This window comes from Copadichromis virginalis, linkage group LG23, assembly GCF_057382275.1.
Source record: "Copadichromis virginalis isolate Kocher_CV1m ecotype Utaka linkage group LG23, C_Virginalis_male_GT1.1, whole genome shotgun sequence".
Classification (NCBI taxonomy): Eukaryota; Metazoa; Chordata; class Actinopteri; order Cichliformes; family Cichlidae; genus Copadichromis; species Copadichromis virginalis.
This window is the reverse complement of record NC_140639.1, coordinates 796,061-823,545: the sequence shown is the minus strand read 5'-3', so window position 1 is coordinate 823,545 and position 27,485 is coordinate 796,061. Positions and strand designations below refer to the sequence as shown.

Genomic DNA, 27,485 nt, shown 5'->3' with positions numbered 1-27,485 from the left:
AATTTCTGTGCTCAAATTTCAGTCATTGTTTCTGGTCGTGTGTGTAACTTCCCATCCCGGCCTTTAGCGCAGGGCTGCCTGCCACATGGTTTGGAGGGATTTCTGTAAATCATGTTTTAAATCTGGGCTGCATAATTGAACTATTCCAGCGTCACTGACTGTTACACGAGCAGAGTCAACATCAGTGTCGCCACTGTATCATTTGATTTAGCAGCACTACAACCCAACAGCTGCATGCTGGTGGGCCTGACCTCCTCATGCATCTGCTGTCCCAGCAGAGTCTGATCTCCAGAGGATTGTAGCGTTTCCTTTAAGACTGCCCAAACTGAAGCCGATCACAGGTTCACAGCAGCAGCTGCTTTTCTGGCTGTTCAGGTGTACTTCCAGTAGTTCAGTTGTGACATATCCCATGGAGGGCATGGCAGTGGTGTTACCACTTGCAGACAAACCTTCAGTATTTCAGGTATGTTGGTGAACCAGCTCTGTTCTCAGAGGAAGGGTGTGACTGTACTTTAGAGTGGCAGAATTTAATTAAAACTGACAATAAAAGGCTACCTGCTGCTGGCACTAAACACTTCACATAAGGATGTTATCGCACACTGAGTACATGACTTTAGCATAATGAAAGGAAAAATGATTGCTTGTTTCCCTATGCAGCAATACAAATAAAGCAGCACTTCCTGCTATACTGTGTCTTCCTTTCATTTAGCATGGCTGAAATCACCTAAGTGACACTAAAAACTGAAGAGGAGTGATACGAACAGTCGCAGTTCAAACTGACTTTTTTTAAGTAGTAGGTGTAGTTTCTTGAAGTCTAAGGTTTTCAAGAGGACTCAAACCCAGAGGCTTTGAGCAGTTTCTGCCTTTGGAAACTCAAAACCTGTACTACAGGTAACTCTGTGGTTACATGTGCCAGGGTCAGAGGTCACTGAAGGCTTCAAACGTTCTGCATTACGGGTTCTCCCACATCAAGCGGGCCCCAGAGGGGGTGACTGCAGGTCGTCATGAGCAGAGGAGTGAAACTAAGGTCACTGAATATCTTGACCAATAAACTAATGTGACCTTTGACACTAACCCCCCCCCTGTATTCTTATCAACTAAAGCTGTGGGATGAAGCGGGCATGTCAGGTGAGATGTGCTGAGTGGCCTACAGCTTCACAAACACGTTGTATTCATGGTGTAAATGCTGATGCAATTTATTACATTTTGAGATGCTACAAGTAAAAGCAACTTAAATTCATTTTACTTTAAAAGTCCAACATGTTGATTCATGATTGGTAGATTGCATAAAGCCCTAAATCAAAGAAAACAGACAACACATGAAAGTAAAGTCATATCTGAAGCACAACATACACAAATACACATCACTGTGATCTGTACCCTCACCAACTGGAAGCACGTCCACTAGGTGGCGTTCTCATCAAAGAATAAATTAGGGAGACCCACCACAGTGGGTGCGCTAGCTCCGCTACAACCACAACTTTTAATCGCTCCAATTTGTAAAGTCCCTGAAAAACAACACGTATATGGCACATCTCATTCTGTCAACAGCAAGTAGCACACACTGTAGTTCAATGACAGTTGCATGTTTGTTCAACGCACTACGAGAGAAGAGTTTCTGCGTACAGCACAGGGGCTTGTTCTCCACGCAGATTTATAATTTCAGCAACATTTATTACAAAGCAAAAACTCTACGCAGCACCAAATGCTCAATGAGTGAGTCATTGTGTGGCAATCACAAACATTTCAGCAATGTGCTCTTCATTATCCGTTTTTTCCCTCTCATAGCCAAAAATATCAGGACCTGAAGAAATATAAAACAAAACACTAGAATTTCTCCTTTCTGCAAGCAGGAAGTATGAGACCGGACAGTCCTGGAAGTGACAGCGGGGAAGCTTGGCCAATGAAAACTGAGGAAACAATGTGAGGAAAAAAGAAATTTACAAAAATAAATATAAAGCTCCCTTTCTCAATAAAGACAACGAGCAGGATACAAGTTTCATGGAGGGAGAACCGAACAGTTTCCACATGATTTGGTCGAATGTAAAAAACAAGAACGCAGATTTACACACAGCGTCTGAGCATGAACTCAGGTTTGACACCGGCAACACATGCATTTCATTTGGTACTGGTTCTTTTATGGGCCAGCTGGAAATGACAAGCTCATATGAAATATTGGCAGAAGACTGAAATACTGTACAGCAGTATATGTGAGCACATATTTAGTTTCTACAGAGAGATTATTATTGGCTGTTTGCAGCTTTAGCCCTTTCTGATAATAAAGAGGGAGCCAGTTAATATTGATACAGAGCTGAGATGCATGTACACATCTGTACACTCTCAGTAAGCATGCACATAGAAACAGTAAGTCATATACAGTCATACCACTACAGTTTAAGAAAGACAGGGTTAAGTGGAAAAAAAAAAAAAAGTTCCCCTCACAAGCAAAAAAACCGCAAACACATCGAGCTGATCGATGTCCACGGATCGCCGCTAAGCTCCACCTCTTCTGCGCTGGAACAAGGTGGGAAACATATGAAAGCCAGAGCTACCAGCACCGAAATCAAGGCTTTGTTTTATAATTACAGCAAATAAAACAAAATATAATGCATCCCCTTCAGAGTCAAAGGCTGTGTGGCACATGGGCAGCCCTCACAGGGCCTCGCTGCACAGCACGGCGAGAACAGAGGCGCAGCACGCTGTAACAAAGAAGCTGCCACGTTGGTATCTAAGACACTGTAACAGCCACAGTGGACCAGACAGGCATGTCCCATGAAGAGTCTCGAGGAACTGTTACATCCAGCAGAGGCTTTAAGCCCTTTGATGGCACACAATGACCACAGCAGGGGGGCAGTTCCTTCATTTACACAGCAAAGAATCATGGGAGATTTCTTTTGGCTAGGCTTAATGTCACATCAGTTCAAAGAAATATGCAATCACATTTTACAGATCATTAAAAAAAAAAGATGAGTATTTCTAGCACTCACACATCCACTTCCTCAACTTTGGAGGATATTAAAAAAAAAAAAAAAAAAAAAAAAATCCCACTGCCAACTCATGACTGTCCGAAGGATTCTGGCCAACAGAGTGTGAATGGGTGAAAATAAAAGATAAACACACACACACACACACACACAGGAGGACTGACAGCATGTGTGCGCACGGGCGAGAGCCTGAGTCACCGCTTGTGATGGGCACCTGAAAAAGATGGAAGAGACAGAAAATGAGCTCCATATACTGCAGTGTAGCGCTGCCACAAACGATTGATAGTCGACGTAATCGTGACTAGTTGACTAATCGTGGCCCTGCTGCAGTGCAATTTATGCTGCAGTGTTTATGAACTCAAGTTTTCCAAGGTAGCGTTCAGGAGTTTATTAATATGAGTGACGAGAAACCAGCTCTGGTCGAACTAAACGCCTTCAGCACTCTCACGTGTTCATGTAGGCAGTGCTAAGAAAATAAAGGGAGACGTTCCTATTTAGACATTTGGCCAAAACAAACCACTTGAAAGAAATGAAGATGTTCATTTTAACATTGATGATGTCAAAGATGAGGCCTGGGGACCAGAAGACTGGACATCTGGACAGCAATGAAAAATGTAAACTTTAGACTTTTAACTGGTTTTTTTCCTACTGATAAATGACCAAAGTAATCAAGTAAACTTTTTGTTTGTTCATTCCCAACTTCAAGCTTATTTGGATGCAAACAACATCGGGGAAAATACAGTCGGGTCTAAGCTTTAGCACGGAAACTGCATTACTGCTAGTCTTTAATGATCTTCTCTCAATCGCTGACTCGGGGCGCCCTGTGGTCTTAGCTTTGCTCGATTTGTCCTCTGCTTTTGATTTGGTGGACCATAATGTCCTTTTAATGAGGCTTAAGGTGGGCATCACGGGCAGTGCCCTTAGCTGGTTTAAATCCTATCAGAAAGGTCCTTTTCTGTCACCATGGGTACCTGCTCCTCCTCCATTGCCCCGGTCACCTCTGGTGTCCCCCTGGGGTCTGTACTGGGTCCTATGCTGTTCTCTTAATACTTGTTATCCTTGGGCCGAATCCTTGAAAAATACAATATTTCTTTCCACTTTTATGTGGATGACATTCAAATCCATTTTGAACTGGCTGAGGATGTCACGTCATCGTTGCAACACTTCTTCAATTGTATGAATGAAGTTAAAAACTGGCTGCTGAGCAATTCCCTCATTCTCAATGATAAGAAGATGGAAATCATAATCGTCGATAGTCAGGCTGAACTCAATGATGTATTTGGGCCCTTTGCTGACTCTTTCTGATACCCGGGTGTTGTCTTGGACAGTTCCTCTAAGCTGGACAAACACGTGTCCTCGGTAGTTGAATCCAGTTTCTATCAATCACGTCTAATCTCCAAGGCCAAGCCCTACATACCACGTAAGCACCTTGAAAAACGTATCCATGCCTTTGTTACATCCAGATTAGTTTACTGTAATTCCCTTTATGCTGGTCTCCATTCTGCCGTCGTTCAAAATGGGACTGGTAGGTTTGAGTCTATTACTCCGGTTCTTTCTGACCTGCACTGGCTTCCCATTAAAATCACATTGATTTTAAAATCTTATTGTTCACGTTTAAAATCATAAATAATACCACACCCAGCTATCTTACTGATCTCCTCAGCTTTTACACCCCCGGGGGAGCGCTTAGATCAGCAGGCCAAATGCTCCTGGTGTGACCTACATCTCGGCTCAACACCAGAGGTGACCGAGCATTCGCCTCTCTTGCACCCTACCTCTGGAATAATCTCAACCTATATCTGCGTGTTCGTAATGGCACTGTGTTTTATCGTTTTGCTCTGATTAAAGCTTATCGTGTTTAACCTTCAGCCTTTGGCTTGTGCCTACTGTATATTGCATAGTTATGTCTCCCACCTGTCAGTATATTTGTATCTGTAACTGCACTTAATCGATTCTGTGAAGCACTTTGGCACACCCCTGGTTTTGAAATGTGCTATATAAATAAAACAAATAAAAAAACAAAAACTTCTTAGTTAAATACTGTAGTATTACTAGTATATTTAGTTAATTAAACTTCTGAGCCAGTGTTGAGTCTGACAGCCTGATGTATTTCTATCTGCAGATTCAAAGTTAACTCTTTCTTTGCAGAACACACGCAGCCAGGAACGCTGGGAGAGACACGGCTATTAGCATCAAGCAGACTAAAGTGCAAAAACACCACAGTGTTGAAAAAGGGCAGCAGCTGCCTTGTTTAGGTTTTCATTTACCTCTGTAAGTTGGATCAGGTCTGGCTGGAGCGCGAGGGGCAGCAGGGTGATCTGGGTAGACGTAGCCAGGACTGACATTCTCATAGTCATGTGTGCGCGGCTGTGGAGGCCTGAAACACGTGCAAAACATTAATACATTTCTGCTTCTTTACAGACTGGACATTTCTTCTGGTGAGAGCCGTGTACCTCGGAGGCTTGTAGTTCTTCTGCCTTTGGTACTCGTACTCCTCTCGTGTCCTGGGCCGGACAACGTCCTCGGAGTTTGGCTGGAAACCAACAGAAATTATGGTTCTTGTCCCACAGAGGAAATACAGTCTTATATGGAAAAAGCACGCATGTTAAAAATATGCACGGTCATGGAAAATTACCCTGTAGTCTCCCTCTTGCCGCCTCCTCTCCACTGCCATCCTTTCCATGGCCAGCCTCTCCCGCTCCTTCTCTTTCTCCCATTCGCGATTCTTCCTGTACTCCTTTTTCTCCTGCTCCATCAGCAGTCGGGCGATTTCCTGGCAAAGCGAGGCGACTAGGTCATTTACCCCAGAATACGTCCTACATGTCACATGACATAACTCTACACAAGCGTCCCAGATGTCATCAGAGAACACCTGGTTCACACGAAGCAGCCAAAGCGACACCTCCAGTGCTGCAGAGCATCTTTGCACGTAACATTTATCCATGTTGGAGGAGGAGTTTCCACACACTCACCTCGTCTTGTGCCACTTGGGCTGCACGCACGTGCATCTGGCTCGCCTGAAACCAGAGAAAAGGTTACGTTCTCACACAGATGTTACGTGATGTTGGAAACACACAAGAAAAACACTTTCAGTTTGGTTTTTGACATCAAGGCTTCAAGTTCTTTACAGCTTTGATAACAGAGTCAAATGCTTTACTGTCATTGGCTGCTCTGGAGCCAATCACGTTTCATCATGTCAAATCAAATAATGCACAACAAAAATACATTTATGGGCAGAGTTATTCAAACATTTTCATTTCTTTACAAAACTGATTTCTAAACAAAGAAGAAGAAACTCAACCACACACAGACCGACAGACCTTTAACTTTGCTCTTTGTGCACACTGTTTGCTAACTATAAGCTAATGTGATTGTTCCCTGTACGTCACGGTGTGCGTGCACATATGGACAACACGTACTTCTCTTCTGGTTTCCTTCCTGACCTTAATTTCCTCCTCTTGCAGTTTCCTGGCCACCTCCAGGTCCTTCAGCTCTTGCTCGCGCAGATCGAGCTTGGTCAAACCCTTGGTGGCCTCACTCAGTCCGTACTCGGTCTCTGGCATTACTGACCCGCCGCCATGGTGCGCAATACGACCTGCAAAAGGCAAATCATGACTAACAGAGCAGGGCTGCGATGATTATTTATTAGGATTCGCTTCAGCAAAAGGAAATCTCATCTTAAAGGTGCAATTTACACAATTACAGAATAAAGTAAAGTTTGTATCATTTTTCTTGATAAATTAAAATGATTTATGGATCAAAATCATTTGTCTGTTGAATGATCAATAATTTGATGCCACATTCACACAAAAATACATTCAGCAGCAGTTTGATCAAAGCCAATGCACCTTTAAAGGGCTGCAGTGCATCTCCACTGGTGTTGTTCGCTGTGTTTGGGTCATTTAAACCTGTGGCAGATCTCAGATCAGTTAAAACCATGAAATGGTAAAGTTTAGCTTGTTCAATTGACAAGAACACACAACCAGCTCTGAAGCCCTTTATCAAGGAAACATTTGAGCTTACAAAGCTCATCAAGCCATAAGAAAGCACACAGCACACGCCTCACTCCAAGCACAGAGACAAGAAAACTCCACACTAGGCGAAATAAATCATTGGCCTCAAACCTGAAATCACAAGATCGCTGATCCTGAAAACAGTGAATCTAACGTGTGTGTTAGCGATCGCTGTTAGACTGACCCACCACCTCAGACTGCCACAGAAAGGTTTAGCACACCACACAGCCCCCCCGCAGAGCCCAGAGGGAGCTCGGGGTGATACCTGTCTCTCCGCTGGGTTGACTATGACTGCGTTCCCTGCCACGACCCTCCCCCTGCTGGAGGTCCCAGAACTCCCTGCTGTCTCCTCTGCCTTCATCGCCCCTATGATCTCCAAACAGCTCATTGGGGTTGGACTGGACACGGTGCCGTCCCCTGGTCCTCTCAAAATCCTCCTCTTCCCCCTCCCAGGAAGCCCTCCCTTCCCTCAGCCGGTCCCGGCTGTGTGCTGGCTCCACAAAGGCCTCTTCGAGTCCTCTCTCCCTGCTCCGGGTTCTCGCTCTTTGTCTTCCTTTATCTCGATGTCCGTGTCCCTCTAGCTCTCTGTCCAAACTTCGTCCTCTGTCTCTGGATCTTTCTCCGTCCCGCCCCTCTGCTCTTCCCCACCTGAGGTCCTGGTCTCTGTCCCTCCTCCGATCTCTGTCCCTCCTCTGGTCTCTTGCAGTATACCTCTCATATTCCGGTTCTCTGCCTCCGTCTCGGTCGTACTGCCTGTTCTGCTCTCTGACCCACGTTTTGTCCCTCTCTTTAGGAATTTGTACTGGAGGTGGTCTAGCTGGCCTCTCTTTCCTCCTCACCACTCTCTCTGTGTCCTCGTATCCTAAATCCCTGGCTCTGCCAGTCTGTGAGGGCTCGTGCTCTGGATACCTGTCCCCGTGTTTGCCTCTGTTGTGCATCAGGTGCTCAGGAAAAGGATCTGCGTGCCTGCTACGGCCTCCTTCTCCCAGCAGATAGCCTTCTGGGTATCTGGAGCGACCACGGGGTGCTGCAGCATCCAGTTTTGGGTGTCTGCTCCTTTTAGGTTCTGTTGAACTATAATCTGGAGAGTAATCTCGACGTGAGCTCACCGGAGCATCGTATCGCCCGGGGGACGTCGGTGTGTGATGTCTGGGTTTGTCCAAGTCTAGAGGTCTTCTTGCAGCTGAGCAAAGCAGAGTGAGAAGGCACGATGATGATGATGGTGGTGGTTGATGAAAACAGGGAAAGTTAACAACAACAGACAGGTGTAATATAAGTCAAGACAGTGAGCACCGGGTTAGATACAGCACCTGTGAGGAGAGCAGTGGTTAGAAGAAAGAGGAAATGCAGAAGATGACATTAAATGACCCAAAACGTCCCGGCAGTTGTTACGGTTGGAAAATTAAAATGTTGCAAAGACAGCAACAGCGAGTGTTAGCCGCTATCAGACAGTCTGACTGGATATAAAGGCACTCAGGACTCATGATGGGACATCAACCAGTATATGATGTTTTTAAATGGTTACAAATGGTCTGCTCCTCCATTGCACTCCACATGCCACTGCTTTTGTAAATACAGACGCTGCAGACACACCAACAGAGCAAACTGTTGATCTGAGCACTTCACCTTTAAGGAAACCTGTTTGTTGGGAGTCGACATGTGGCTGAGAAATGTTTGAATGAATACAAATGAAAGGAAACGCACAGCGAGGAACAAAGCTCAGGCCAGTCCTCGCCGCACTGCCAGTCAGTGCAATGGCATTCCAGTTATCCAACCAGCAGCAGGGAGGTACGAGCAGAGCCTGACACCTGCTCAGACGCCCACGGGCATTCGCTGTTTGCTCACCTCGTCTCACTTTAAAAAAATAAAATATTCTCCTATTTTTAACCTTTTATTCTACCCTGACAGCTGTTCAGTGACGAGAAGCAACATGTTTTTGTACGTCAGAGAGAGAGACTGTGACATCATCACAGTCACAGGTGCAAACGCCCAGTGGTGACGTTACAGGTGAGCAGTTACATAAGTTCTCACAGTCTGCAGTCGATACAGAGAACAAGCAGGTGGACTGACAGCGAGAGGCTCGCCCGTCCCCGTCTGCGCCGACAAACACCAACACGGAAACTATTCAAATCAGCTTCCGTGACAGTTTAAATGAACAAACAAGCACAAGATAAAAATCACTCACGAGCACTTTAAGTAGAAACTGTGTGTGTGTTGAATTTTTGCAGAGCACCAAATTGCTAGAAAACCAGACTGATTTTTCTTCTGTTGACTAAAAGGAAAAAAGAGATTTTCCTCTGTGCTTCCTGTGTGGGAGCGACACCACTGTAGAGGTTTAGTGTTCTGAGTCAATCTCAGAAACAAAACACCCAAAAGGGTTGAAATGGCAAAGCTGGTAGTCAGCATGTCACATTAGATTTAGCAGCTGCAGAGAGAAAAGCTGAGCTTTTATTAGGAACAGGAAATTTACTTCCTCCCACACTCACACTCACAACTGTGGTTCAAGACCTGCGACCGCACTCATGCCTCAACAAGACGCAATAAGAAACGGCCGCAGCGCTTCAGGTACAGAAGCAATCGTGATGACATTTTGGATTAGGACTTGCAGCAAAGCTTCAATTTTTCAACATGAAACATAAAATTGTGACACTGAGCTGCTAACACGTTTTAGAAGCCCCAAAAAACACTAAAAACATGTTGTTGTTTTTTTAAATACATCAGAAGTAAATCTAAAATTGCTCCTAATTCACTAAATGCCAACTCTGGTACAAAAGGCTCAATCAGCGCTCTGCACTGGGAGTAAAAGGACGAGTTATTTCTCTGCAGGAACACGCAAGCCTTCCTTCAGGGTTAATTATGTGCTTATAAATGCATTCCACAATCTTCAAGTCAGCAACAATCGCCATGAGTGTTAGAGACACGCCCACCGCACTCAAAGCTGGAGACAAAACCAAATCCGGCACAGAAACAGAGACCGATCACCTCCCGTGGCCTTACTCATGACTTTATATTCTTCTGTGAAAAGCTGTGAGAATTATTCTTTAATCCTTGAAAGAGTAGTTGTCAAACAGCTAACAGATCATCTGCAGAGGCTTATTTGAAGAGTTTCAGTCAGGTTTCAGAGCTCATCACAGCACAGAAACAGCTTTAGTGAAGGTTACAAATGATCTTCTTATGGCCTCTGACAGTGGACTCATCTCTGTGCTTGTCCTGCACTAGACCTCAGTGCAGCGTTCGATACTGTCGACCATAATATCCTATTAGAGCGATTAGAACATGCTGTAGGTATTACAGGTACTGCACTGCAGTGGTTTGTATCATATCTATCTCATAGACTCCAGTTTGTGCATGTAAATGGAGAGTCCTCTTCACACACTGAGGTTAATTATGGAGTTCCACAGGGTTCAGTGCTAGGACCAATTCTGTTTACATTATACATGCTTCCCTTAGGCAGCATCATTAGAAGACATAGCATACATTTACACTGCTATGCAGATGACACCCAGCTCTATCTGTCCATGAAGCCAGATAACACACACCAATTAGTTGTATGGGTTGTATGGAAGCCCCAAACGCAATTTCATTGTTCTTGACAATGACAATAAATAAATAAATACTAAATACTAACTGCAGGAATGTCTTAAAGACATAAAGACCTGGATGGCCACTAACTTTCTGCTTCTTAATTCAGATCAAACTGAGGTTATTGTACTCGGCCCTGAAAAGCCTAGAAATATGGTATCTAACCAGATTCTTACTCTGGATGGCATTACCTTGGCCTCCAGTAACGCTGTGAGGAACCTTGGAGTCATGTTTGACCAGGACATGTCCTTCAATGCACATATTAAACAAATATGTAAGACTGCTTTCTTCCATTTGTGCAACATCTCTAAAGTTAGAAATATCCTGTCTCAGAGTGACGCTGAAAAACTAGTTCATGCATTTATTACTTCCAGGCTGGACGACTGTAATTCATTATTATCAGGAAGTCCTAAAAACTCCCTGAAAAGCCTTCAGCTGATCCAAAATGCTGCAGCAAGAGTCCTGACAGGGACTAGAAAGAGAGAGCAGATTTCTCCTGTATTGGCTTCCTGTTAAATCCAGAATTCAAAATCCTGCTCCTCACATACAAGGTCTTAAATAATCAGGCCCCATCTTATCTTAATGACCTTGTAGTACCATATCACCCTATTAGAGCACTTCGCTCTCGCTCTGCAGGCCTACTTGTTGTTCCTAGAGTATTTAAAAGTAGAATGGGAGGCAGAGCCTTCAGTTTTCAGGCCCCTCTTCTGTGGAACCAGCTTCCAGTTTGGATTCAGGAGACAGACACTATCTCTACTTTCAAGATTAGGCTTCAAACTTTCCTTTTTGCTAAAGCATATAGTTAGGGCTGGACCAGGTGACCCTGAATCCTCCCTTAGTTATGCTGCAATAGACGTAGGCTGCCGGGGGATTCCCATGATGCATTGAATCATATCTGCTATTAATCTCTGTCTCTCTTCCACAGCATGTCTTTATCCTGTCTTCCTTTTCTCACCCCAACCAATCACAGCAGATGGCCCCGCCCCTCCCTGAGCCTGGTTCTGTTGGAGGTTTCTTCCTGTTCAAAGGGAGTTTTTCCTTCCCACTGTCGCCAAAGGGCCGCTCATACAACGGTCAGCCGTTTTACAGATAGAAAACTAGCTTTGCTCCGACAGCCATAAGTCAACATAAATGAGGCATTTACATAAGTCAGCGGTGCTCTCCTCACCTCCATGATCTTCATCAAAGCGCGTTTCCAGCTGCTTATGTCTCCTCCTGTCCTCTTTCATCTCCTTCTCCTGCAGCTTACGAGCAATGGCCTGCAACAAAACAACGCAACAGTAAGCACGTCGTCCCGCATCAATATAGAAATGTCCCACTTAGACAAAGGTCATATTTCTTTGGGTGCACGTACAGTAGCTCGCTTCTCAGGCCAATTAGCACATGCTTCGTACACCTTATGGAGCACGTAGGAGGCGATCTGACCCAAGTTAGCTCACTCTGACTAATCTAACACAAACAGTGTTGCTGATTGGGAAACAGAATCTAGGATTTCTCAGCTTTCCCATTTATCAACAATGTCATTGTAATGTTTAAAAAAAAAAGAAAAAAAAAAAAGGTCCCAATTACTTAAAAATAAAATAAAATAAAATAAAAGTGGAAACAAAGGCGCAATGATTGGAAAAGAATGACCCGCCCAAAACAGGAAGACTAGAAACAACTGAGGGGTAGAAACAAGCAGCACTGCCTCAGGTCCACTTCCTACCGCATCTTTCTCTTCTTGCTGTCGCTGTCGCTCTGCCTGTCGGACCAGTTCCTCCTGAATCTCCTGGGCGATCTCGTTATCTTGCCGCTCGCTGGGGTTCACATGTGTTGCAAGCATGTACGAAGAGAAGAAGCGGGAAAATGTTACAGCAGGGATGTAATGGAAGGACATTTTTAAATTCACAGCTTTGCTTAAAGATGCATATTTACACTGACACATTTGTTAAATAAGCCTTATTACACTTTTCAAGTCTCAATTATTCTGATGACAAACTCACACAGTGGTGCTGAAACCGGCTCTGGTACTACACACGTTAGATTGTTGTGTATATAAAGGTTTAAAAGCCTCACTGACTTCAACACTGTGAAAATGATGCACTTTTTTGTCACTTACAGTTTTCAGTAATTCTGTTTCATAAGGGGAGTCAACACCCGAACCCTCAGCTTTGAAGTCATCCAGCATGTTGTGAATGATGGTCAGCGCGCCTCAGGCAGGAGCAGGAGGATCTTAGCTCACTGCAGGGTTGATCTCACTAGCGCCTTGGCTCACGCTCATCTTTGAAGCTGCACGATTTAGTCAAAAACACCATCTGCCTGCAGGGCTGGTGTGTGAAAATCCTTACAGTGTGTGCAGACGCACCTGAGTGTGAAATCTTACTAACAGAAGGAGGAGCTTATACAACCCACGCCGTACCTGGATTTGACCCGAGTGGTTAACGGCTTAGGATGAATTAAAGTGGCACATGTAAACAAACTGCTGCACCTGAGCGTCTTGAAACAGTACGTGCTGAGAAAGAAGTGATGCTGTTTAGTCCGGTGTCTAAGTGGCGAGTGTGGGATAGACGGTGAGCTTGGAACAAGACCGGCAGCACCGGCCTGCATGCGTCAGTGAGGCATCTGGCACCCAGGGAGTGCAATCCCTCTACTCGAGCCCTGCATGTTTATGTGTGTTTAAAATAAGTGGGTTCGGCGAGTCAGCGCTTTTATGTTGATTAAAACTGCAGAGCACAGAAAGACTCCAAGTGCCTTTTTGCACACTTGGGATGCAACTGCTGCTTTGGGCTGAAACAGAGACAACAGAGCTCTCTGCTATGTTCAGCGGAGCCAGATTTATGTTTCTGCATCAGGCCACTGTGGTTAGTAAGTGTACACGCTGCATTGCTTTGGACATGCAGTTGGAAGCAACCCAAACCCCTCGGGGAATATAATTATACATCAGCGGTGACAAAGACACCACACAGACTCCATAACAACTGAAGAAGATCTGCTTATGCCGTTTGTTTCTGCATGTTTCTAAAGCAGGATAAAGACTGAAAGCATTTTGTAGGTTAGCTTGAGTCTATGAGTCTCCTAACACAGATATAACATGTCTTTAGCACAGACCTGTTAGGAAGTCTGTTACATCCTACGCCTAATTGACGCATGGCTCAGCAACATCTGCTCTTAAATAATCTGAAAACCAGCTGGTCAGCAGAACCAGCTCCAAACCTCATGATTGCTCCTTGGCAAAAACAAGATTGAAAGCATACTGAATGACAGGATCTTCTCATTTATAACAATAACAGTGTTAAACCTACTCTGAACAATCACTCAGCAGGAGTCACCTAGAGCGCTGCGCTGGCTGACCTCGCTGCTGAAGCACAAATCTGTCCGAGGACGGGGTTTGGGAGTAATTACATGAGATTAGACTAATTGGAAACAGATGCCATCATCAAAGTAACTAATAACGCTCACAGCGAGTACTGCTGAGTAATCTGATGGCTTTAAAAGTCCTCGAGGTGCATCGAGTGCTTCATTTCAAAAACCAAACATCCAACCAGCAGATCCTTATTTTTCTACTTGGACAAATGTTGCTCATATGCACAACTATAACCAGGCGCATGCTTTTATGCAACTGCTGACTCTAGTATGACTTTTCATTAGCACAAAGCTCAATGAATAAATGTGCTCCATGGCATTATTGATTTGGACTTTATCTGAGCCATCAGCCACATCTCCAGGAATTCCTGCTCTTCTTACATTTAACAGGTGTGTATGAGGCTGACGTGTGAGGGACACCTACATGGCAACGTTCTCTTTCTGAGTCTTGATCTTGGCCCTCTCATCCTCCTCCTCTTGGAGCTTCTTGGCCACCTGCAGGTCGTTCTGCACCAGACGGCTCTTATAGACATTGGAGGCCAAGTGGCTCTCAACTGTTGACACACACACAGAGACACACACACACAGGCTTGACTATCAGTGAGATAACATAAATGTTGAACAGCAGAGGTTATTTGCAGGTCTACACGTCAGCGTCTGAGGACAAGAGAAACGCCGCGGCCGTTTCAGCCTCTGCTATTCAACAGACTGCGCTCTCAGTCGCTGAGGAATGAATGTTAGCGGCTGAGGCGTCGTTCCAAGGTTGTGTGACGGCATGCAGTCGACCATAACAGATGAGAAATCCTGCTTGCTGACGCACTTCTAGCACTTTGTAAGCAGCGCATCACTCACTCGCTCAGTTCTGTTCACTTTGTTATTGATCCGGGACAAAATTACATTTGGCAATTTGTACGCGAGGAGCTCCATAAGGTCTGTGTCTGTGATCGGTGGGATGGAAACAGGAAACCATGTCACAGCTGTGCCATCATGATAAAGAGTCGAGGGACTGACATCGATTTTTGGGGGGTTCTCTTGAATGACGCTGGGATTAATTTTTCACGTGCTGACAGCCCATGAAAAAAAAAAAAAGTCTGAAGGTATAACTGAAGTCACACCGTAAAATGAAGGACATTTATCCACTGCCATGTTTGCCGTGTCAACAGCAATCTGGATTCATCTTTCAAGGAAACAAAATGGACATTGTGAAATCTGTTCATAAAACACATCCTCTGAAGAGGCCTCGGGCCATTCAGGAAAAGAAACAACGCTGAGCTGTGAGAACAGACACGAGTGGAAATCTGCACGGTGAAAAGAAGCAAACACAGAAACGGAAGATGCCAAGTGCTGACACGGCCTTGCAGAAATGTTTCCATGTGACATTTGGACACTTTGCTGTTCTGCATGCTCAACATTTTGAATGGGAACAAAAGCCAGCTGTATCTGCACATGAACACAAACTCAATGTGCTTAAAATCTTCTTTTGGACGCCATCTGCTGATGTGATCCATGAAGAAAAACAAAACGGGGGGGGGGGGGGGGGGGGGGGGCACTGCATATTTAGAGAACTACTGAAATATATTAAATGGCATCCTCCCTTTTGACTTCCAGGGTCAAAGTTGAAAGAACACTCTGCCAACACAAACCTGATCAGTTACTGTGGCAACAAAGGAGCAAATGGAAATGAGCCTTGGTGGTAGATCCCTACAGCTTTAAAAGGGCACAATCACATTCATTACAGCTAATCTGCACTGAGAGTGTGGCTGGATGACATCTGCCTTCCTCTTATTTAGCAGAGCTCGTGGCATAATTTACCTTTATATGGTTTTACAATGGAGGAAACGGAAAGACAAACTAGTGTCCTCTACAGCAGCGCGTTCTCTCGGTTCACACTCTAAACTTAGTGCAGAGGTTCACCAGACTCGATAATAATACAGCAGCAGCCCGTCTCTGATGCACGGAAAGAACCTGAAAAAGATGTTGATGTGAGATTTCAACAACTTATCTTGATGCGAGGGAACGGAGCCCTCTATAATGACTCTAATTACTTGCATATAGAGCAGGGCGATATGGCCAAAAATATTTATCACGATATATATTTGAAAATTTGCGATAACGATATAACCGACGATATAATTGATGCGAGACAAAATACAACTCCACAACATTACTAGCGCAAAAAGACAACCTTCCATTTATTTTCACTTAAACAAGAAGCTGGTTTTTATGTACATTAAAGCTTTATAAAAATGTAACAGTGCAAATGCAAATTCCTTGCTGAAAGTTTAACTAAAAGGCATTTCCAGTAGAAATGGGCTGACATATCCTGAGCATAACCATGTATAATATCCACTGAAGTTAAAAAGAGGTGCTTTGCAACATTAAACTGTAGTGTGCAGTACGTATTTTTCGGACCATAAGGTGCACGGGATTATAAGGCACATTAAGCGAAACAAAGCAGTCAGATAAATCAAACTTTATTAAACTCATTCTTCTTGCTTCCTCCACTTCTGTACCATTGATTCATTAATGTTGAATTCTCTGGCAGCTGCTCTATTCCCATGTTGTTGCAGTATATTAATGACTAACCTCGTATTGTGGATGGATTATCTCAGTTGTTCTCCTGACTGAAGTTTGGTCCGTTTACAGCATCCTGCCATGCGACTGCATTTGTCTCTAACCATGAAGAACCTTCACGTTAACTTTTATAAGTGGAAAAGTGTTAGTGTTCGTCCTCCAGCTTCACTGTTTATGTTATGCTAACATAGCTGTGTCGCTAGCGATCACGTAGCACATCATTATATATCAACTAGCCCAACTTCAGTAACCCTACAAACGTCACTGCTGTTTAGTTTCCTGTCTTCATTTATGTTGGAAGTGATAGCAGAGCTGTACGTTTGATTTTTTTCAGAAATCTCTCAGTCAGAACATGCTATATCATGCTTAGGTAACTAGCGAAACTAGCGAGCTAACTTCCGCTAGCTTCCTGCTAACTTCTAACTCCGTTAAATGTAATAACTTTTGTTTTCATGGATGCCTGGAAGTTAAACTTCATAGTTACACCTGGTAAAGCAGCAATGCTGATCGTTTTATTAAAGATGAAAGAATTTAGACAGTTTTTAACTCTAAGTGATGCTGCAGTGTTGTTTGACCTGAAGTATACGGAGTTTAGGACCCAGATTACTCCCAGATTTAAGAGCATCTTAGTCCAACAAATACGACAATAACGACGGCCGCTTGCATGTTCTGCAAAAAAATGTGCTTTGTTGTGTATCTGACGGACAAACACCAAACCAGTTCCACATCACTGAAGTTGCACCATTTTTACAAACCAATTCTGGTTCATCTGTTTCACTCAACAATCGGCCATGTGCGTATGAAAACAAAGGCACTGCGCATGCGCGTTTTACTCATATTCTATCGCGATATTTCATTTTCCTATCGTTGCCTAACATTATACCGGTATTACCGTGAACGGTATAATATGGCCCAGCCCTACTTGCATATGTGCTCACATTAAAGTACCAGCTAGCGTAAAAGGAGACACAGATGCAGTGTGTTCAGCTCTACAATCAGAGCTTTCTGTGCTACAGCTGCTGCACACAAAAAAGCCACCTCACTGCTCTGATGCAGAGCTTTGTGGCGTCCCGCAACATGGCTCGACTAATTGTGTACCAGGGTTTATACGGGCTTAATCAGACTGCAGCCACTGACGCCGCGCTCTGCCCTGCAAATAGCAAAGTGGAGCATCGTGGGCTGCATGCATGCTTTTACTGCTACAAATAAAACACAATTCAAAGCTTGATTTTTAGCAAAGTGATACCAAATGATTTAGGAAAGAAACAATCTGCAGTTACAGAAAAATCCCAATGCAGAAAACAGTGCAATAATAAATGGCACCAAGTGTTTAAACAGACTCTCCACATACAGACCTCTCTGTATAAACTTGGATTTCTGTCACGTGAATAACGCAGCCACACTTTCGTCTGCCTGAACACAGTCAGGGAAAGCAAACGTCTGAAGGAGGGAGAGGGCAGCACTGTTTGTCAAACGCTTGTTTTACCCGTGACACTCCTCAGGAGTAGAAACTCATTTTATCAAGAGTCAAGCTGAATGTGAGAATGAATGAGAACCACTGCCTTAGGATGAAGAAAACCCCCAAACATGACTAATGTGTAGATGCTTACTTTCTTGTTCCTGGAGGTTATAGGCCAGGGAGTGGTCCTCCAGCACGGCAAAGTCTCGGCACACTAAAGAAAGGAAGAAAAACAGGCTTCATTTAAAAACGAGTGCTGGAAAGTGTAGCAAACGTTACAATCATTCAAACAGCCCCATGTATTCAAACACAGAGCTATGCTCCCAGTTAAACACAAGCTTGAGGAAGAAGAGACGTCAATTTGAATCAGACTTCTCACGGTTTCCCCGTTTAACATCTGGCACGTCTTCCCTCATGTGCTTAATCAATAAAAATGAATTTAAAGTCATGACGGAAGGCAAAGTGTCAGGATTCCACCAACAGGGAATCAAATGTGTCACGATACTGAGAAACTACTCCTAAAACTGTTTTTAATCTGATAAGCTGAGCAGAGTGCCTCGCTGCACAATGAGCACATCATTCTTAGCTACACAAAGTGATTTTAGATCCTGTCTGACCTTCTGGAATTTGTTTTTGGATCTGAGATGAACTGAAAGTGAAAGAGGAAGCGCTCTGCACTCAGACTAAAAAAAGCGCTCAGGGTTTTTTATCTTGACAAGTTATTTTAAGGTGAGAAGAAGTGAGAAAACGTTTTGTTGCTGCCCTAAAGTGCAATTCAAAAGGCAACATTTAGTTGCTCATCTAGCAGAAAACACATCCCAAAGGCAGTAAAACGAAACGTGTTTGTGTATAGCCAAATAAGCTACAGTAAGTAAAGTAAGATTAACCTGAATTTTCTATCTAAGCTGAGTTTTTATGACGCAGGACTTTTTTCCTGTCGTTTTCAGGCCTGGCCAAAGACTAAAAGTCCACCAGCCACAATCTCAGCTCTGTAGGAAGAGAATAAAAATGTTTTCTTAAAGAAAAAAATATGAACTGCTCATTTTCCATATCTACAGATAACCCGAGAGCAAACTTTCCAGGCTTGGTTTCGGTATCACTGGTGCTGCCAAAAGATTCATCCTGAAAACAACAGTTTCGGCTGATGGAGTAGGTGGGGATTTTTTCCTCCGAAACCCCCCAGCACCAAACGTCATCCCGACACATCCACCTGATCCTTCTCAACGACGCACACAGCTCGTGTCTCTTCACGTTTGCTCCAGATCTTTAACAGCAGACGGTTTCCTGTTAAGAAGAACTAAGGAGGCGGTTTTAGGCCTTTCTCACAACCTCAGCTAAACATGAATGTGGACTTAAAAGTTCTGTCAGCGTAGCTTAACTCCCCCTACTTAGCAACTTACCATAGCATCATATAAACAGAATACTCTGTCATGGCTTCATCAAACAAAAAGCCTTCAGAAGTGTGGAGCTGGCACCAGATCGCTTCAACAAAGCAAAAGCAATCTGGCATCATACATATTCACCAGTGTCGATCAGTTTGTGGAGCTCACACTGTCTCCTCACCCCTGTTAAGCTTACAGTCCAAAGATTACTTCATCCACATGAAATATTAATAACCAGTAACTGCCTGTGACTGTGTGACTGTAGAGATCGCTGGGAGGGAATCGACCACCATTAGGCAAACACACTTGATAAATCATCCAGACTGCCTCGTTGTGCACGATGGCTAATGACAGATGCTTTGAAGGAGGATGACACCTCCACCGAGCATTTTCTCAACCATATGCTTAATCTTCTTAGCAAAGAGACTGTATCGTGGCTGCTGCTGCTTTATACGTCAACAGTACTTTAACAGTTGCTTTTAAACAGACTTCAGAAGAATTCAGCACAAGTGAAAGACGGGTTACAGCTGCACTCACGGTTTAGGTTTTCACACCATCATTCACTTCAGGACCTGAAATAGAAAATAGGTCTAACATGTGTGCACTATGCAAATAGATGGACACTTCTGCGTTTAATAAACCACAAGAACATCTAAATATAAGTAAATATTTCAAGTTCATTTCTGCACCTCGTTGTTTTTACTGTTTTCTAACTTTTCCAGCAGTTTTGTAGAGTCCATCCCTTCCCAATGCAGACTAGACAAGCAGTGCAGGATTCTTCTCTCTCTGACCAGAATAACAAACATCCTGCCCAGCAGCTGCTTCACACTAACAGGTGCTTCCCACCAGCAAAGCATCCCATCCATAATGCTTTTCCATATAAACACCCCCGTTTCCATTCTGCTTTTCAAATCCACAAACAATAGCAGACCTAGTTCTGGGTGTCTATGTGGCAAAGAGCTCGTGGGATTCATATTCTGAACAGTCATAAGAAGCAGGAGGAAATGGCACCAGAGAATATGAGACCGGGGGCAAAACAACAAACAAAACTCAAACAGAGCTTGTGTTCAAAACTCTGGCTGGACCACATACCTTAAAACAGGAAAACAACTCAGGTGACAAAGTTACAAGTCATGTAAACACAGCACATTTCACCAGCCCAGCACTGTGTTTAATATGAGGCGGCTCTCACTGTGTCAACATGTACACAACACATAAAACGGTGTTTCCCACTGTAAACCTGCCTGGATGACACCTGCACCCAGACTGACCATCTAACTCCAGCCTGAAAAGACCAGTAAGTGTGCTAGCATCCACTAGCAGCGTGTGCTAAGAGCCACATTAGCCGTAGTGCATGAGACAAACAAATAAACACCTGCGTTTACTCGGTTAACATTAGCCTCGCTAGAGTTATCCTAACCTAACAGGCTGGCTGTTTAAGAGCTAGCTTGCTTTATATTTTTCCAGGAAACATGTTATGTGGACATTACCCTCTTTCACTCCAGGTAGTTTATTCTGGTCGATGCTAACGTTACATTCAGCCATGTTGTCACGGATAATAAGTAAAAACAAGAAAAAGAAAAGAAAAAAACCCGTTGACGGTGAATTACACTTCAGCGTTTTTTCCGAAGGTTAACGGCAGCCTGATTGATCGCCTTAACTCATAAACCCGATTGATGGTTCAGGTGCTGGACGACCCTTTGATTAGTTTCGGTAACCACCCTCTCCTGATACGTCGCCGCTGTAATTGCCAGGCTGTTACTCTGCTGTAGCTAGCTGCCTGTCAGATTGCTAGCGTCCCTCCCTCCCTCCTACACCCGGCCAACGGAGTAAGAGGATATTTCCTGTCTAGATTTTTCAGAATAAAATACCAGCGTTCGCAAGACTTGTGCAGGAAAAATAAATCAATTCAATTTAATTCAATTCAATTTTATTTATATAGCGCCAAATCACAACAACAGTCGCCTCAAGGCGACTCACACACACACTCGAATAAAAAGAAAAGAAAATCAAAGTGAAGATTGTTCAAGAGTTCCCTTATTTATTTATAAATATTAATTAAAAATATTTATATATTCGTGACACAATAAATAAAGAAATACAACTGAACCATGCTACTGACTACACCAGACCTACATGCTTACGAACTTAGCCCAGCCAGTATAACTTTAACCTTTGACTGTGCAAAAGCCAACATTTAGATTTAGCTTTATACTTTAGGTTTTTTGAAATGTACCTTTATCAGCCAGCTTCCCAAACATTTATTGAATATATTATTAAACTAAAAGAAACGTTTAACGAAGCTCTCCATTGAGGTAAAAAATTGTCTAAGAATACACTTATGTTTCGGAAAATGAGACTATTTGAATTTAAACCCTTACATTATAAATAGCTGAAATACATCACCAAAATAAGCTAGTAATAATTGTGGATTTTCTAAACTTGGCATGATTAGTACACGAAAGTGCTGCAGTTTTAAGTGTATATTTTCATAGTGATCATTACAAGTCAGCAGCAGATACAACTGCTCCGTTTATAAATTCAGGGACATAAGAATGCACTGCTGCTATTAACGTCTGCTTTAAGCTGAAAAGTGAGTGAGCACACTTCCGGTTGGTTTCTAACTACTTGCGGCTGACTTACGAGAGGCTTTGAATTGACGCAGCCCTCTTCTCGAGGTTCAGCTGCTGTAGACGTGTGCTGCATGTGCAGCTTCGGAAAGTCTTCACCACGAAGCAACCGTGGGTCATCACTACGGTGCACGCGAGCAACGATTCATGTGTGGGAACCGTCAAGGCAGACTGAGTGAATGGATCCGCATTTACACGCGTCATGCCTTCTATAAAATACACGCTCACTGCAGCTGCTCTTTTGATTATGATAATCTAATTGCTCCCTCTGGTGTTCAGCTCTACCACAACCGCTTCCAATTGAGATAACATCCCTAAAATAAGTCGATGGTAGCGGTCCATTTGCAGATAAATCAATGGGATTGTTTGTGGTCGCGTGCACAGACGGCTTCCTTAAGTGATGCTTAAGCAAAGCAGTTTTACTGTTTAGTTTTTCAGTGAAATACAATGAGGTCAACAAAGGCCTGACCTCTGATGTTAAAGATGAAATAGAACAGAAGCTGGACTGGAGGCTGTGGGGCTCTGAGGAGTGCTTAAACTGCTTGGGTTATGCTGTTACAGAGTTACGAATGCATCGTAAGGTCTTTAAGTGCATCCAAATGATATTTAGTTGGCGTGAACAGTGACTGCCTCCTGCAGACTCAGTAGCCTAGTTTCAGTTCTTTATCGGTACATTTGGTTTTCATTTACAGACCCTGAAGATCCCCTCAGCACAGTCTTTCCTGATTCTTTAGCTTTCGTGTTTGTAGTCTCTTTATTTGTGTATTTAGAAGATGAGTGGCTAAAGGAGCGAGCTTGTGGAAACCCCCTGTATGCAAGTCTCATTTCAAAGGACTCTTATAATAACAGCCAAATTTAGCAGGTTCAAGCAGTTCATTTCCCTTAGCCTGCACAAACGCTGTGTGCGCTCCTCTGGCTGACGTATGAAATGTGATTTCCTTGATTCATAGAATAGGATACGGTAAAATGGGAGGTGTGGGATGTTTGGCGTTGCCTCAGTGATGGATGCTTCTTCACCTCCAAAGCAGTCCTGAAGCCAAGATTGAAGAGCCCGTCTCTGGTTATGGTGCACTTAAGGACCGAATCAATTTACTTGCCACTCTTTCCCTAGGCCAACCCACTCCTGCGTACCTATTTTAGGAAGCAATTAAAGTAAAAGAAAAAGACTTGCGAGTGCCAAGAACATCTGATCCTGGTTCACAACCAACAGGTTGATTAATAGCATCCTCTCTTTTTGATTTACCCGTGTCAGAGTGATGTAGGGTTTCTGGGCCGCACGTCCGCGTCAGATCGCTGTATTTCATTCAGACGATTCACGGGCCCCGTGAGAAGGTGGCTCAGTGACGAAGTCCACAGTGACGAGAAGTGAATTTAGTAATCAAGGGGCCGACAGGCCCCTCCTCCCAGCTCGGAGAAGTATAAATATATTGACGGGATGGTTTTAAGCAAGTGGACATCTAGCCTTGCTCGAAGGAGTGCTCACAGTGCGAAATCCGCTTGAAACATTACATTGAATGCCATGGACAGGGTTACAGCTGTGAGCTACTGTTTAGGACTCCTGAATTTGTTTCTACTGCTCAATGTAGACGGGAGGAGCCTATTTAATCCAGGTGAGTGTGCAAAACAGCACATTTTATTTGAATTAGAATGCCAAATGCATGCAACTGCTAATTAAATGCTTTGTCTATCACTACAGTTTTATCAAATTTCAACATATTGAGAGATAATAAGCATATAACTCACTGTGTGTTTGCTTTGGTACATCCAGGAAACCCTGCTTTCAGTCAGAAAGAAGACACAGATTCCCAGAGCAAGATTCTGGCACTATTACTGCACAAAAGCTTGGTCCCAGTGGAAAAGGATGATCCTCTGGGTGAGACCTACAAACAAATGCCTGTGATAACATGCACAGGTACATTTCTGCTTTGGTTAACTGGGTCTCCTTTCTGCAGGTGTTGAGCTGGCTAATAAATTAGCTGAGATCGAGGAGGTAAGGCTTATTTTAACTGGCACTAATAAAATGTGATTTCGATGTTATTATAATGTGAACAAGCTGCTCGTGTATAAATGGCGCACTCATTTTTTGTTACACATTCTCAAAAGTTGTTACAGTAATTCACAAAAACATTGGAAAACCTCTCTCGATGTGTTATAATCACTTTGATCTGTATTTCTAGCTGAGAGTGCTGAGGGAGGACCTGGAGCTGGAGAGGAAGATTACAGCTAATATGGTAGAAGGCAAATCCATAACATGGAAACGCGGAGAACGTAAGCTCTAACATTTACAATCATTACACTATAAATATACTTAATATGAGCTCATTGTACAAAATGCTGTCTTTTTGCCTGTAGCCTGCTTCTGGAAGTACTGCGTTTGAGACGGATGTGAGAGGAGGATAACCACTGTGAAATCTTGCTGCAAAGCCCAACATAGCCTTAAAACTCAGACTAGCAGTAGTATAATCACACTGTATTTATCCCAGCAATATAGAGATGTAACATAGTTGTTTCATTAATAAAGGTTTCGTTTCACCGTGGCTTTACATCTAGAATCTGTAAATAATCAGCCGCTCACTGGAAATACTTGAGGGTCACATATGACGAAACATTACACATTACTTTACCTGAGAGTTTTCTTTGCATGACACGTGTGTTTCTGTCGCCCTCCTGTGGTATAATTGGGAATTACATGCTTGTTTGTTTTTCACACAAGTTCTATCGCCTCATCACTGCTTATAGAAATGCACCGCTGTTAATTTTACTGTGTAAATAAAATCATAATGTGAATCTGTACTTCTTGTTTTCTTTTTTCCTTTAAAAGTTTCAATGTTTAGAATTGATTTTAGGATTAATTTATTTAGTATTTTTTTTTAGTATTTATTTATTTATTGTCATTGTCAAGAACAATGAAATTGCGTTTGGGGCTTCCATACAACCCAAAAAAAAGAAGAAAATAATAAATACCCCTTAAAACCCAAGTGTACATATTTAACCCAGTGTGACTCCAATGCAATAAGACAATCCTTAGCAATAATGTTCGTAGAAATTCAGACAAAGACCTGAGAAACATGACAAAATACAACAATGCAACCCATTCAATATTATTGTACTGTGAGATATGATATCAGATATGATAGTTATCTATTTAAGAAAGAGGGGGGGGGGGGGCAGGAGGGGGAAGAGAATAAAGATATGATGCACCAATGCAGACCAGTTCATTGCTATTAAGAAGTTGGATATGGTTATTGTCCGTGAGAGGGGGGCAGAGAGTTCAGGAGCCTCACAGCCTGTGGATACAGGCTGTTGGCCAGTCTGGATGTTCTGGCCTGTATAGACCTGTACCTTCTCCCTGAGGGCAGCAGATGGAAAAGGTGGCGCGCAGGGTGATGTTGGTCCCGCAGGATACTGTGCACCCTCCTCAGACAGCGAGTGGGGAAGATATTACTGATCTCTGGCAGACTTGTTCCAATAATTCTGCCAGCTTCTTTCACCACCCGCTGGAGTGCTTGCTGATCGGCCTTGGTGCAGCTGGGGAACCACACTAGAAATCCATACGTCAGAACGCTGCTGATGGCACAGTTGTAGAAGTTCAACATCAGAGATCTGGGAATGTGTGCGCTCCGCAGTCTCCTCAGGTAGTAGAGGCGCTGTTGGGCCTTCCGTACAACTGAGGTGATATGGTTGCCCCAGGACAGGTCCTCGGTCACAGTTACCCCCAAGAATTTAAAACTGCTCACCCTCTCCACCGCCTCACTGCCAATGAAGAGAGGCAGATGGTTGTTATGACCCCTCTTCCGGAAATCTACAATGATCTCCTTGGTCTTTTTGGTGTTTAAGACCAAGTTATTGTCGTGGCACCATGACTCTAGTTGTTGCACCTCTGTCCTATAGTTTGTCTCATCATTGTTGGATATAAGTCCGAGCACTGTAGTGTCATCTGCAAACTTAACAATGAGATTGGACGCGCAGGAGGAAATACAGTCATGGGTGAAGAGAGTGTATAGCAGAGGGCTCAGAACACACCCCTGAGGGGCACCGGTGTTGACCACAAGGGTGGAAGAGGTGTTCTTACCCACTCTGACACTCTGTCTACGGTTAGTGAGGAAGTCCACAATCCAGTTGCACAGAGAGGAGTTAAGTCCCAGTTGGTGGAGTTTGGGACGGAGTTTGTATGGCCGGATGGTATTAAAAGCCGAGCTGTAGTCTACAAAGAGGAGCCGTGCATAGGTGTTCCTGTGTTCCAAGTGCTTCAGTAATGTGTGCAGCACTGTGGCGATCGCATCCTCGGTTGACCGGTTCTCCCTGTATGCAAACTGGTGCGAGTCCAGGGATGGTGGAAAAGCAGCTCTGATGTGTTTAATGACCAGTCTCTCCAGGCATTTGGCGGGAATGGGGGTGAGTGCCACAGGTCTGAAATCGTTCAGACATGTGACATTTGACTGTTTTGGGATGGGAACGATGGTTGCTGCTTTGAAACAGGATGGTACCAGTGAACAGGACAACGAGGTGTTATATATAGAGGTGAAGACGTCCGCCAGGTCCGCAGCACAGTCTTTTAGCACCCGGCCCAGCACTCCATCCGGCCCGGCCGCCTTCCTGGTGTTAACGCTCCGGAACACACGCCTCAGCTCATGAGTGCTCAGGACCGGAGCAGGGTCGGTTGAGGGAGAGGGGACAGGACAGGGTCGGTGTTCTCCCTATCAAAACGGGCATAAAAGAGATTTAGATCCTCAGCCAGAGTAGAACTGTCGGCTGAGGGTGATGGTGTTCTTCTTTTGTAGTCCGTGATAGCCCTGATGCCCTCCCAGACCTGCCTTGGGTTTGTGTTGTTCTCAAACCTGGCCTCGATACGCCTCCTGTGCTGCTGCTTGGCAGTCTTGATGCCTCTTCTCAGGTTGGCCCTGGCAGCACTGTATGCCTCCTGGTCCCCGGATTTGAAAGCGTTGTTTCTTGTTCGAATAAGTTGTTGAACTCCGTGTGTCATCCAGGGTGGATTATTAGGGAACACACGGAATCGTTTCCAAGTTGTTACATTGTCCACACAGAAACAGATGTAGTCCAAGACAGTGGAGGTGTAACTGTCCAATGCGACACGATTGTCAGTGTTCTTGTTTTCTTTTTTCCTTTAAAAGTTTCAATGTTTAGAATTGATTTTAGGATTAATTTAGCATCAAAGGGGGAAATAGAAAAAGGCGTTGTTAACACTACTGAAGACTAAATCATTTCTAATTATATATTTATTCTACTGATGTGATGCACATTTGTCAGCTAGTTTAAACTGTGCGAACAGGAAGTGGATGGTGGGCAGTGGCGGGCTTTATGTTGCACATTTGACTGGGTTGTTCGGAGGCGAGTCACAAGCACAGTCCAAACAGCGCTGCAGTGAAAAGGCATTAATCATATGGCACACGATGAACTGAGTTTCAGTTCATCATGGGGGGTCAGATATGACTGAAAGATTAATAGGCTGTGTTTTTGAGTTTTGTTTAAAAAAAAGACTTCATATAGGGAAATATATA

General features: G+C 43.8%; 2 protein-coding genes across 3 annotated transcripts; one reads left to right on the top strand and one right to left on the bottom strand.

The window, feature by feature from the left end:
• Positions 1–1,175: 1,175 nt before the first annotated feature.
• Positions 1,176–21,142, bottom strand: ccdc50a (coiled-coil domain containing 50a). Of its 2 annotated transcripts, XM_085447288.1 has the most exons (12): positions 20,827–21,142; positions 18,106–18,168; positions 14,346–14,475; positions 12,285–12,375; positions 11,748–11,838; positions 7,263–8,180; positions 6,428–6,579; positions 5,957–6,001; positions 5,620–5,757; positions 5,438–5,517; positions 5,252–5,361; positions 1,176–3,198 (listed from the first exon to the last, which is right to left on the bottom strand). In XM_085447288.1, exons 1-12 carry the CDS (start codon positions 20,879–20,881, stop codon positions 3,179–3,181), a joined length of 1,893 nt encoding a protein of 630 aa, XP_085303414.1. In that variant the 5' UTR covers positions 20,882–21,142; the 3' UTR covers positions 1,176–3,178. The 2 variants fall into 2 exon arrangements, with proteins under 2 accessions (XP_085303414.1, XP_085303415.1); XM_085447289.1 differs by lacking the exon at positions 7,263–8,180.
• An 851-nt stretch (positions 21,143–21,993) lies between these two features.
• uts2d (urotensin 2 domain containing) lies at positions 21,994–24,757 on the top strand. The gene is made up of 5 exons (XM_085448615.1): positions 21,994–23,576; positions 23,735–23,839; positions 23,919–23,956; positions 24,144–24,234; positions 24,319–24,757. The coding sequence occupies exons 1-5, from the start codon at positions 23,486–23,488 to the stop codon at positions 24,342–24,344; spliced, it is 351 nt and encodes a 116-aa protein (XP_085304741.1). The 5' UTR covers positions 21,994–23,485; the 3' UTR covers positions 24,345–24,757.
• Positions 24,758–27,485: the final 2,728 nt, after the last annotated feature.